General features: G+C 48.9%; 1 protein-coding gene across 1 annotated transcript in view; it reads left to right on the top strand.

The window, feature by feature from the left end:
- GNB5 (G protein subunit beta 5) overlaps positions 1 to 10,905 on the top strand; it is a 20,875-nt gene that overhangs the window by 5,126 nt on the left and 4,844 nt on the right. Inside the window, exons 2-4 of the mRNA XM_030884510.2 lie at positions 3,044 to 3,085; positions 6,400 to 6,476; positions 10,764 to 10,896. Of these exons, the coding sequence (XP_030740370.2) occupies positions 3,044 to 3,085; positions 6,400 to 6,476; positions 10,764 to 10,896 (252 nt within the window). The remainder of the gene's footprint in view (positions 1 to 3,043; positions 3,086 to 6,399; positions 6,477 to 10,763; positions 10,897 to 10,905) is intronic.

The raw sequence follows: 10,905 nt of genomic DNA, 5'->3' as shown, positions 1-10,905 counted from the left end.
GAAGCGTGAAGTGGCGAGGGTTCACTGTACACAAAAGAGCTTTGTATCAAGAAGGAATTATATATCCAGGAAGCATCCGTCCAGGTCAGCTCAGGTCCATAAGTCTGATACTAGTCCCTAAGTCCCTCTTCAGACTCACACAGCCACATGCAATGATGCAGGATGCGGCAGGATCACAGGCCAGTGGGTGCATAGTCGTGTGGTGCCAAGGGTCCACTGGACGCATGACAGGACCCCGGTGCTCCTTCCAAGAAGGCCACGCCTCCAAGGAGACAGCATCAGGCTATGAGTTGATTGACAGCTTTTAGTCCACTCCCACACCTTCATACATCTGCAGGTTGACATAAAATTATCCAACTGCCGCAGGGGGGATGGGCATCTATATTTTTATATAGCTGCCTGTCCCCCTTTTTCTCCAGAGCACACAGGGGTGGGAGGTGGGGACAGGCCGGCAGACTGTGGGGTGGAGGAAGCCACTGACGGGGCACACTGCAGGGTGAAGCACTGGCTCAGGACCACCGCTACCACCACCTACCAAGCACGAGGGGGTGCAGGGTGTGGAGGACCCCCACGTGCAGACGTTGGCTCCTGCTCTGCTTTCTGGAACTAAAGACTTATGTGGAAAACAAACAAAAAACACCCCTCCCAGCACTGAGTCGATGCTGACTCATAACGACGACCCACTAGGAAAGGGTGGAACCACCCCTGTGCGTTTCCAGGACAGTTAACTCTCTACGAGAGTCGGGAGCCTTGCGATTTCCAGCGGCTGACCTTGCTGTGACCAGCCCAAGGTGCCACCACCCCACCGCCCAGGCTCAAGGCTTCCCTTGCCCGCCCCATCTAGTCAGATAACTCAGGCCCAAGAACCTGGGGAGCTTGACCTTGTGTCAGGGCCCATGGTCCTGCAGCTTGTTCATAGGGAATATCGCTCTGGACCCTGGGGAGGCCAGCTGCCGTGCACTACAAGCCGGGCCCGTGTGTCCGCTCATCTCCAGCCGGGTCTCCCTCCTCACTCACCAGATTCCAGTCCACACGACTGAAGGGCTTCCAAAACGTCCGGCTCCCTCAGAGCCAGGAGGTCACAGTGAACGGCAGGTCGTCTGTGGCAATGGCGTGGCACTGGTTTGCTATGGGCTTCCCACAGGGGGACCCCCACAGTATAGGTGGGGACCACACGCTGTTCTCAGTGTTGGTGAGAAATGGCCATGGGGGAAGCTGTCCTGTCTGTAAACGTGAAGAGTCCTCTCAGGCCCACAGAGCTCCCCGTCACAGCTGTCCACGGCCAGAGATGGGCACGGAAGAGGGGGTGCTGTGTACCTTCCCGGTGCTGCTGGGCACGTGGACCGGTAGAGGGGGAGCGGGGATGATGAGGGAGAAAATGAAAACAGAGACCATTGATTCATTTTATTTTTATTAAAAGATCATTTTATTAGGGGCTCTTGCTGCTCTTACAGCAATCCATACATCAATTGTATCAAGCATAATTTGTACATATATTGCCATCATTTCCTAAACATTTACTTTCTATTGAGCCCTTGGTATCAGCTCCTCTTTTTCCCCCTTCCTACCCCCACCCCATCCTCATGACCCCTTAATAAATTATAAATTATTATTATTATCATATCTTACACCGACTGCTAAGAGAGCATTATTTACCTGTCAGGGAGCTCAGGGTAATTTTAGGTTTATCTTACCAATAAGCATGGATTTCATTCTGTCTCCACCCCCAAAGGATATGCTGAAGTCTTAACCCTTGGTAGTTAGAGATGTGCCCTTGTTTAGAAATAGGATCTTTGAAGATGTTAGTGGGGAGTCCCCGTGCCATCTAATAAGAGAGAGGGGCCACGGCCAGGTGGTGGTGGAAAGAAGCTAGAGCTACAAGCCAATGCATGGCTGAGGGTGTTAGAAGCTACGAGGAGAGGCGGCTAGAACCACCCTTTAGAGCAGGGGTCCTCAAACTACGGCCCGCAGGCCACACGCGGCCCACCGAGGACATTTATCCAGCCCATGGGGTGTTTTTGCCCCATCTGGTTTTTTTACTTCAAAATACGATATGTGCAGTGTACATAGGAATTTGTTCATAGTTTTTTTAAAAACTATAGTCCGGCCCTCCAACAGTCTGAGGGACAGTGAACTGGCCCCCTGTTTAAAAAGTTTGAGGACCCCTGCCTTAGAGCCTTCACAAAGACCATGCCCTGCAGACTCCCGGTTTGGGCTTCAGCCTGAACTTGGACTCCCAGCCTCCAGAAATGTGAGACACTAGCTCTCTGTTGTTTTGAACTACCCTATTGATAGTATCTTGTTATGGCCACCCTGGGAAACTAATATACCCCTTTTTGACGCTTGGGTGCTAGGGAAGCTTATCGATAATTGGTGCTTGGATTATAAATGAAAAAAGGGGGGCGGGAATCATATGAGAGAAGCCTCTGAGCATTGCTTTCTGCAATCGCAACCGTACAAGGAATGTGGCGTGAGAACTGAGCCTGCAGGCAGACGGGAGAATTCAGTCCCTGCTCACTGCCCTCCTTTCCAAGGGCAGGTGGTGGTTGTTGTCAGGTGCCGTGAAGTCGGTTCCGACCCACATTGGCCCTAGGGACAGCAGAGTGACACACCATCCTGAGACGTGTTCTTATGTTTGAGCCCTTTGCTGCAGCCCCTGGGTCAGTCCACCCTGTAAACAGAGCTTCCTGGTTCTCGCTGCCTAGTGTGGCGTCCTTTTCCAAGGTCTCACTGTCCTTGCCTCTAGGGGACATACTGACTGTACTTCCTCCAGCCAGACTGGTTTGTTCTTTAGGCAGTCCGTGGTACTTGCATACCCTTCGCCAGTACCAATACATCGATTCTTCTTTATTCAGTGTCCCACTTTCACTTGCACAGGAAGCAATTGAAAATCCCGTGGCCTGGGTGAGGACCGGTGGGAGGCCCTTCCTTAGCAAGACACTCCACTCCACAGTGCCCAGCTGGACAGAGCATTTACGTGTCGTTCTCGGCAGCTCCCTGGGGGCATTGTTGACAACTTTCTTTCCCTTGCTTCCCCCTCCAGGATGGGAAGGTGATCGTGTGGGATTCTTTCACTACGAACAAGGTAAGGCATTCCTCTGGGTAGTATTGAGGTCTCTAGGAATCCCAGCAGAGGCTGCTAACCTCAGAGTTGGTCGTTCGAACCCACTCCGCAGAAGAAAGGCCTGACAAACCGCTACTGTAAAGATGATGCCCCTATGGAGCGATGCTACTGGGTGCCGCACGGGGTCGCCACACATGGAGGGCCAACTGGACAGGAGCTGACAGTGACTGTTAGTCTAGCAACCCAGCCTCCACCTGCCACCCCTCCCAGCGCTGCTGACAGTGGTCAGTCAGTCTGCGACTAGAGGACATCGGGTCATGGGAAAGCTCTTCTGTGTTGGAACAGCTGGGCCAGACCTTCCTAACGTGGTCTCCTCTCGTGCTGAGAAATCGCGCCCAGAGAGGACAGTGTAGGGCCACATCCGTTGCTATCGCCTCGGGTCCGACTCGTAGCCACCCCAGAGGACGGAGCAGAACCGCCCCAGGGGTTTCCAAGGTTGTGGCCTGTATGGACGCTGACAGCCTCACCTTTCCCCAGGAAGAACCCCCCTAAGTGGAGAGACCACTAAACCAAGGAGGTGCGTGGCCCGGGAAGGAGCTCAGACTCACACGTGCGACCAGATTCACGGTTTCCCTCCTGAGTGACGAGGGAGTGGGCGGAGTTCCTGGTTTTCTTTCCCCTGGCTGACCCGAGTCCATAGCAGTGTCCAGGTGGGCGACTGAGGGGGTGAGGAAGATGAAGGTGCAGTGGGACCGCAGGGATCTCTCCGCAGGGATTTAGATGTAATAATTTTTAATTATCAAGTAGTTAATGACCACTTCCAAATATACAAAGCAAAGTCATAAAACTGAACTAGAAAAGCAGCCATTGTGATGCCAGGCCAGGGCATGCAGGGCCCCCAATTAGATCTAGCTCTGCACCCTGGACTGAAGAGAAAAGCCAAAATCCATGTGTAGGTGGGCATGCCTGTGTCACATTGGCACTTTCAATTGAGAATATTTTGTATTAAATATTTACTTAGGAAGTGTTCCTTTCTCCGTACCAAAGAGGAGCACCGGGTCTGTTCCACACTGGACACTCGACCTTTCTGAAAGTGTTTGGGCGTGTCGTGGCAGGCGACCGTCAGGTGATGGAAAGGAGTGCAGACCCAGGACCATTTTACGCAATCAAATCCTGCAACACCTGGCCAATAAAAAAGATAGCAGCAATTTGCAAAGGGCTTTCAAAAGCCCCATCTCCTTGGGAGCCGCCTCCTCTCCTCAAAGCCCTCAGCATCTCTAGTGTGCACAGGGGCCCCGCTGCTTCCGTAAACACTTGAGCATGGTGCAGAGTGTGGACTGCCTGCTCTCTGAAGAGCTGTGGGAGTTTCCCCTGGTGGTCTCCGGTGAAGAATGGCTTGTAAGGAAGGGGGATCTGGGGGTGACCTGTGTTTAGAGTGGCCACCTCGAGTGTGTTTGTCTGGAGAGACTAGAGAAAAAAGTCCAGGGAGACTCAGATGTGTATAAGAAAGAGCTTTATATACAAGAGCAATTGAATATTAGGAAAACATCCCAGCCCAGTCCAGATCAAGTCCCTAAGTCCGATATTAGCCCATTATGTCTGATACCAATCTATAAAGTCCTCTTCAGACTCATGCAACACATGCAATGATGCCGAATGCAGGAAGATCACAGGCTAGTGGGTGGGAAGTCTTGTGAATCCAGTGGCATTGTAAGCATCTCAGTGCTAGCAGAGGTCTCCACGTGGCTTCTCCAACTCAGGGCACTAGTGTAGTTCCATGTGTCTTTTCAGCTGCGATGTCTCCCAAGGAATGAGCAGAGAGCGTGTGTGTCTCCCGCTTCCATGGAGGAAGACAGGAGTTCCCAGAATCCTCAGGAGGAGGCCAGGCCCACACAGAGGCCTCATTGGCTATGACCTGATTGACAGGCTAGACTCCACCCCTTCACTCTGAATCCTTTCAAATTGACAAACGATTATATCATGACCACACCAAGCTCATTCCCTGAAGTGGCATTTCTTGACATCTAACAGGCTGTAAAACAATGACAATGGGATTTGGGTAGGCAGCATTGAAGCCTGTGTTTCCCCACAAAAGCAGACAGCTCATAACAGGCGAGCCAATGAGCATGTGCGAGGGCTTTAGGGACCATCTCGTGCAACCCCCTCACTTCAGAGATGGAGGAGGAGAACCAAGGAAGGAGAAGTGGCCATCCTACGTGGGGTCACTCATCTTGCTGGATCTTGGAGCTAGGGCCAAGGCGCATGCCACCCTTCAGAATACGTCCACAGACCCACAAGGTTTTGGAACATGACTGTAGTTGATTGTTTATCTATCTGTCTGTATGAGAGACTCAGCCACCAGCCAGAGACCAGGGATTGCTGCTACACCTTGGTTCTTAGTGCTTCCGTTTTAAGGACTTGCTCTTATCCAGGAGAACCTCTCAAGACCACCCTCCCAGCCCCTGCCATCGCTGTCCGGGAAGTGGTTTGGGGCCCCCAGGGGAGAAAGGCTCATACACACAAATCAACACACGTGTCACAAACATATAAGACGTCACTCAAGAATATGGAGTTATGGAAAAGGGAATCTGTAAATGAGGAAAATTCTAGATCCGAAAAAAGACTCGGACGTACATGGCAACAGGAGAGTACTGATGCCGAGGAAGAAGAAAGGAATTACAGTGAACCCTCGTTTATCGGGTTTAATCGGTTCTAGACCCTACCGTGATAAATGAAATTCCGCAAAGTAGGATTCCTTATTTGTAAATCAAATATTTTCGTAGTTAGAGCATAGAGGACATGAAAAAACACCCTTTAGTCACCATTACACTCGTATTACCCAATTTATTAAACGAAAAAGGGAAAATACAGGAAAACATTTTGGATGTTACAATTATCATTTATTATTTATTATATTATTTATGGCATCAAGCGTGTACAGTATGAGCCAATCAGTGACACTAATGACAGAGCATGTGCTGTTACGCAAAAACCGCGATAGAGTGAAGCCGCGGAAGTCGAAGTGCGAAGTGGCGAGGGTTCACTGTACACCATCGAAGGGGAAAGACACACTCCAGAGAGTTTTGTTCGGTTGTATTTTGTTTTCCATTAAGGATTTGAACTCTTAGACTACATGGCAGGGTTGGGTTGGATAAGGGGAGACGGGGTCCCCTCCTCATGTCAAGCTGGTGTTCTCTGCCCCATGCCACTCTCCCCTAAATCTGTGATCCATTGGTAGGGACTCTAGGGCTTTTCTTTTGGACAAGCTCAATGTCAAGATCCTCATGCAGCAGGGTCTCTCCTTCACTCTGTCAACAGTGGATGTTGTGTTTCAGGAGCACGCGGTCACCATGCCCTGTACGTGGGTGATGGCGTGTGCCTACGCCCCGTCGGGATGCGCCATTGCCTGTGGGTAAGTAGGGGCTTCTATCGGCCAAAGCCAGCAAACAAGAACTGGTTGTCACTCTTGTCTACTTTTCAAGCACTGTGTTCAATTCCTCCCTGACCATTATCAAAGAAGGAGAAACCACAAAAATTCCCCGTGCTTGTTTATGACAAGCCAGCATTAGTATAAGTTTCACACCTGTCCCCTCTGCTCTCAGATGCTGTTGACAGGACTACTCTGGTGCAAATGTTTTGGGAAGCAAGTTGCTTATTTGTATCAAAAGTGTGTGACATCTAGTCTAGTGATTCCATATCTAGGACCTTATTCTAAAGGAATGATCAAACTATGATGGGGAGCCTTATAGTTAATAACTTATATGGTTAATAACATGCATTGTAGCATTGTTCAGCGTATACCAAAAAGAAAAAAATATGTTTTGCAAAAAAATTTTTAATACATCCCAATACATGGAATACTATACAGCCATTAAAAGGGATGTGCTTGATTAAATTAAGTGACAAGAGCAGCAAGATTACTTGGAAGATTGTGGCTTGTTCTGTTCTCCTGGAGCTCAGTCTCACAAGGTTGCCCCTGAGAACTGAGACCAACTTAACCCCCACCCTGTGGTGAACAAAGGAGCTCTGTGTCGCGCGGGTTAGGCGTTGCAATGCCCAGTGACTCACCCCTCCAGGTCCTCTGCAGGAGAGAGATGAAGCTGTCTGCTCCTGTAAAGATTTACAGGCTTGGAAACCCTCTGCAGGATCGCCGTGGGTCAAAATCAACTCAATGGCAGTGGGTTCCTTTGGTTTTGGGTTTGGTTTTGGGTGTGAAACAAGGAGGGGACCATAAATAAAACAAGAAGACCTACTGTGTGACAAGTCCCATTCTGAACTGTTTTTGCATACTCTTTGGCTCGGTGGATGGAATTGACTCCATTCGAGAGGAGACTTGGTGGCATAGTGGGTGACACGTCGGACTGCTTAACAGCAAGGTCACCAGTTCAAGACTGCTCCCATAAAGCTGTACAGCCTCAGAAACCCACACGGGCAGTTCTACTCTGTCCTACAGGGTCACCCTGAGTGGAATGGGCTGGGTGGCAGTGAATGTTGGTAAGGAAACCAAGACTCAGAGAAAGGTAAGAAGCTTGACCAAGATCACAAGATGAGTTTGGTCCTGAAGCAGAGAGTCAAAGTCACATGCACCGCCCTGTGAAGGTTCTCCCTCTCCCAGCAGTGCAAACCACCCTATCTGATACACAGCCAACGGAACTACAGGGAAGTGAGCCTGGAGCGTCAGAGTTCAAGGAAGGTGGTCTTCCACTCACACAGATCCATCGCCATAGCCCAAGTACAATCATCCTCATCCACACCACCCACAAACAAGCTAGCCATGACTAACCATTGGGAAATAAAGTCCAGATGTATACCTATACCCCCAAGCAGCTGAGGTGGCAAAAGTGTTCCCTAGTTTGCACAAGACCTCAAAAGAAGAACCTCATTTTATGTCTTATTCTCCATTAAAAGGATGCTGGGCTCCTCGGAGCAAGAGGACAAGGGAACAACAAGAGATCTAAAAGGGTTCGATCAAGTGCAGTGTAGCCAAGCAGAATTACTGAGAGCTGAGTGAAGGTCGAACATGAGAGTGAAACAGAAGGAAAGTAAAAGGAAATAGAGGAAAGAGCCAGGAAGCAAAGACATTTATAGAGGCATAAACATCAGCATGTACATATGTAAATATGTACATAAATATCAAAACATATAATGATAGGGAGATAAGTCTATGTACATATATTTGTAGGTTAAGTATTAAGACAGCAGATAAGCATTGGGCCTCTACTCAAGTACTCCCTCAACGCAAGAACACTCTCCTAATAACCTGGCATTCTGTGATGCTCACCTTCCCAACACAATCGCTGAAGACAAAATGGGTGCTTGAGCAAATGTGGTGAAGAAAGCTGATGGTGCCCAGCTTTTTCAAGACATAGCATCTGGGGTTTTAAAGGCTTGAAGTTAAACAAGCAGCCATCTAGCAGGGAAGCAACAAGCCCACATGGAAGAAACACACCACCCCATGTGATCACAAGGTGTCAGCGGGATCAGGTATCAGGCATCAGAAGACCCAAAACAAACAACCATTTGAGTTCAAATGAGGGGGATCAGAATGTCGACAATTGGACATCCCATCACAGAAGGGTCACAAAGAAAGGATGAGCTAGCCAGAGTGCAGTATAGCACCAATGAAACACACAACATTCCTCTAGTTCTTTAATGCTTCCTCCCTGCGCCCCACCCCCCACCCCCCACCCCCGACTATCTTGACCCCAGCTTACAAATCCAGCTAGACCAGAGTATGTACACTGGTACAGATAAGAGCTCTTGACACACAGAATCCAGGACAGATAAACCCCTCAGGGGGAGATCAGGGGAGAAAAGGGGAACTGATCATAATGATTGACAAACAACATGTACCAGCACCCCACCCCACCCCAGGGGAACAAACAAAAGAAACGTGGGGGAAGGTAGACAGCGGATGATGTAAGTATGAAAATAAAATAATTTATAAATTATCAATGTTTCATGAGGATGGAGGGGGGCGGAGGGAGGGGGGAAAAAGAGGAGCAGATGCCAAGGGCTGAAGTAGAAAGAAAAGGTTATAGAAATGACGATGACAACATATGTGCTTGATACAATGGATGTATGGATTGTTATAAGAGCTGTAGGAGCCCCCAATAAAACGATTTCTAAATAAAAAGAATGAAAAGAGAGTAAGTGAGCTGAGGATTTGGGGGTGGGGGTGGAGGTTGGGGAAGTGCTTCAGAAAGCAAAAGATGCTCAAGGACCAGGGAGGTCTTATCATAAAGCAAAGGGGAGCTGATTAGGAAAAGCTTCTGCTGTCCAAATCAGAGGCAACTTGAGTGTCAAATAGAATAATTACAGTCATGGATGATAACACAATTAACAGCAGGTACAAAAGGGCCCATGGACATACAGCATTCCTGGGAGAAGGGAGGAATTCTTCTTGACAGACAAAGAACAGCTGACAAATACAGAAGGAATGAACAAATTAGGAAATCACTGCTCTATGCCCCCCCCCGCCCCCCCCCAAATTAATTTTATTCAAAGATCCTCCTGCCAAAGCCATTGGATTGGAGGTTCTTGGAGAACAATATAGTCTCATTGACCTCAGAGTGTCAGACCACACTGGAAATAGCTGATTACAGATGGAGAGATCTCCTTCACCAGTGGAGACATGTGGCGGTCCACCTCCACCAAGTAGCCAACATTCACGTCACCCAGAATGGCTCAAAGGTCCCGTGAAGCCACCTAAAATATCGCCACAAGAAAGAGCTACACCGATGCCTTTGTCGTGTCGGTACCTAAACTGTTAAACTTTAACAACATGATAAACAGAGGCATGCCAATTAACCGGCCCTGTGAAGATGGTTGAAATGGCAGATGTTTTGTTTTATGCATATTGATCACATTTTTTAAGGGAAACTGACAAATCCAGAGTGGGTGACAACTGACCCAAGTCCTCACAAGTCTCCGTCACTGTCATGGACCTTAATAACAAGGGGCGGGTCTGTGCCGGATGCAAAGGGCTTAAAGAGCGAGAACAACAGAATGTGGTGTGTGAGCTTTGCTTGAGTCCTTGAACCTGGAGACAACAGGGTGGTGGGGTAGGAGCGGGGGCGGCTGGTAGAGGGGGTGTGAGTGAAGATGGGTGGCTTGTTAGATGGTGTCCATCTTCTCAGCTCTCATCATGGTCATATACATACTTGCTGCCATTGAGCCGACGCTGACTCGTAGCGACCCTATAGGGCAGGGTGAAAATGTCCCTGTACGTTTCTAAGACTGTAACTCTTTACAGGAATAGAAAATCCCTTCTTTCTCCCCGGGAGTGGCTGGTGGTTTTGAACGGCTGACCTGGCCATTAGCAGCCCAACACGTAACCACTACGCCACCACCAGGGCTCTGGTGATTTATATGTGTGCAGATTTTTCACATATGTAAATCTGTACATGGAAATGCTTAGGAGTAAGATGTCATACTTGTCGCCTGCATCCACACGGTTGGGAGTGAGTTTGTCCCAGCGTGGCAAACTGTTAAGTTGGTGATCTGGGTGTTTATGGTACTCCTTATTCTCCTGATTTCCCTGTGGGTTTGGAAATCTTCAGAAGAAAATTTGGGGGAAAGGTTACAATCGACGATACCACTAAAGGAAACAGTTTTGTTTGAAGTTTATGCCAAAGCATCTTGTAAACGAGAATGCGTACTGGCCTGTACTGATGTTTGGTCTTTCTTCCTGTGCTAGTGGCTTGGATAACAAATGCTCCGTGTACCCACTGACCTTTGACAAAAACGAAAACATGGCGGCCAAAAAGAAGTCTGTTGCTATGCACACCAACTACCTGTCTGCCTGCAGCTTCACCAACTCCGACATGCAGGTAAATCAG

The sequence above is a fragment of the Echinops telfairi genome, unplaced genomic scaffold (assembly GCF_000313985.2).
Source record: "Echinops telfairi isolate 266 unplaced genomic scaffold, ASM31398v2 ScPeMD7_8;HRSCAF=38, whole genome shotgun sequence".
Classification (NCBI taxonomy): domain Eukaryota; kingdom Metazoa; phylum Chordata; class Mammalia; order Afrosoricida; family Tenrecidae; genus Echinops; species Echinops telfairi.
The sequence above is the reverse complement of the archived record's forward strand: the minus strand, read 5'-3'. Positions and strand labels throughout refer to the sequence as shown.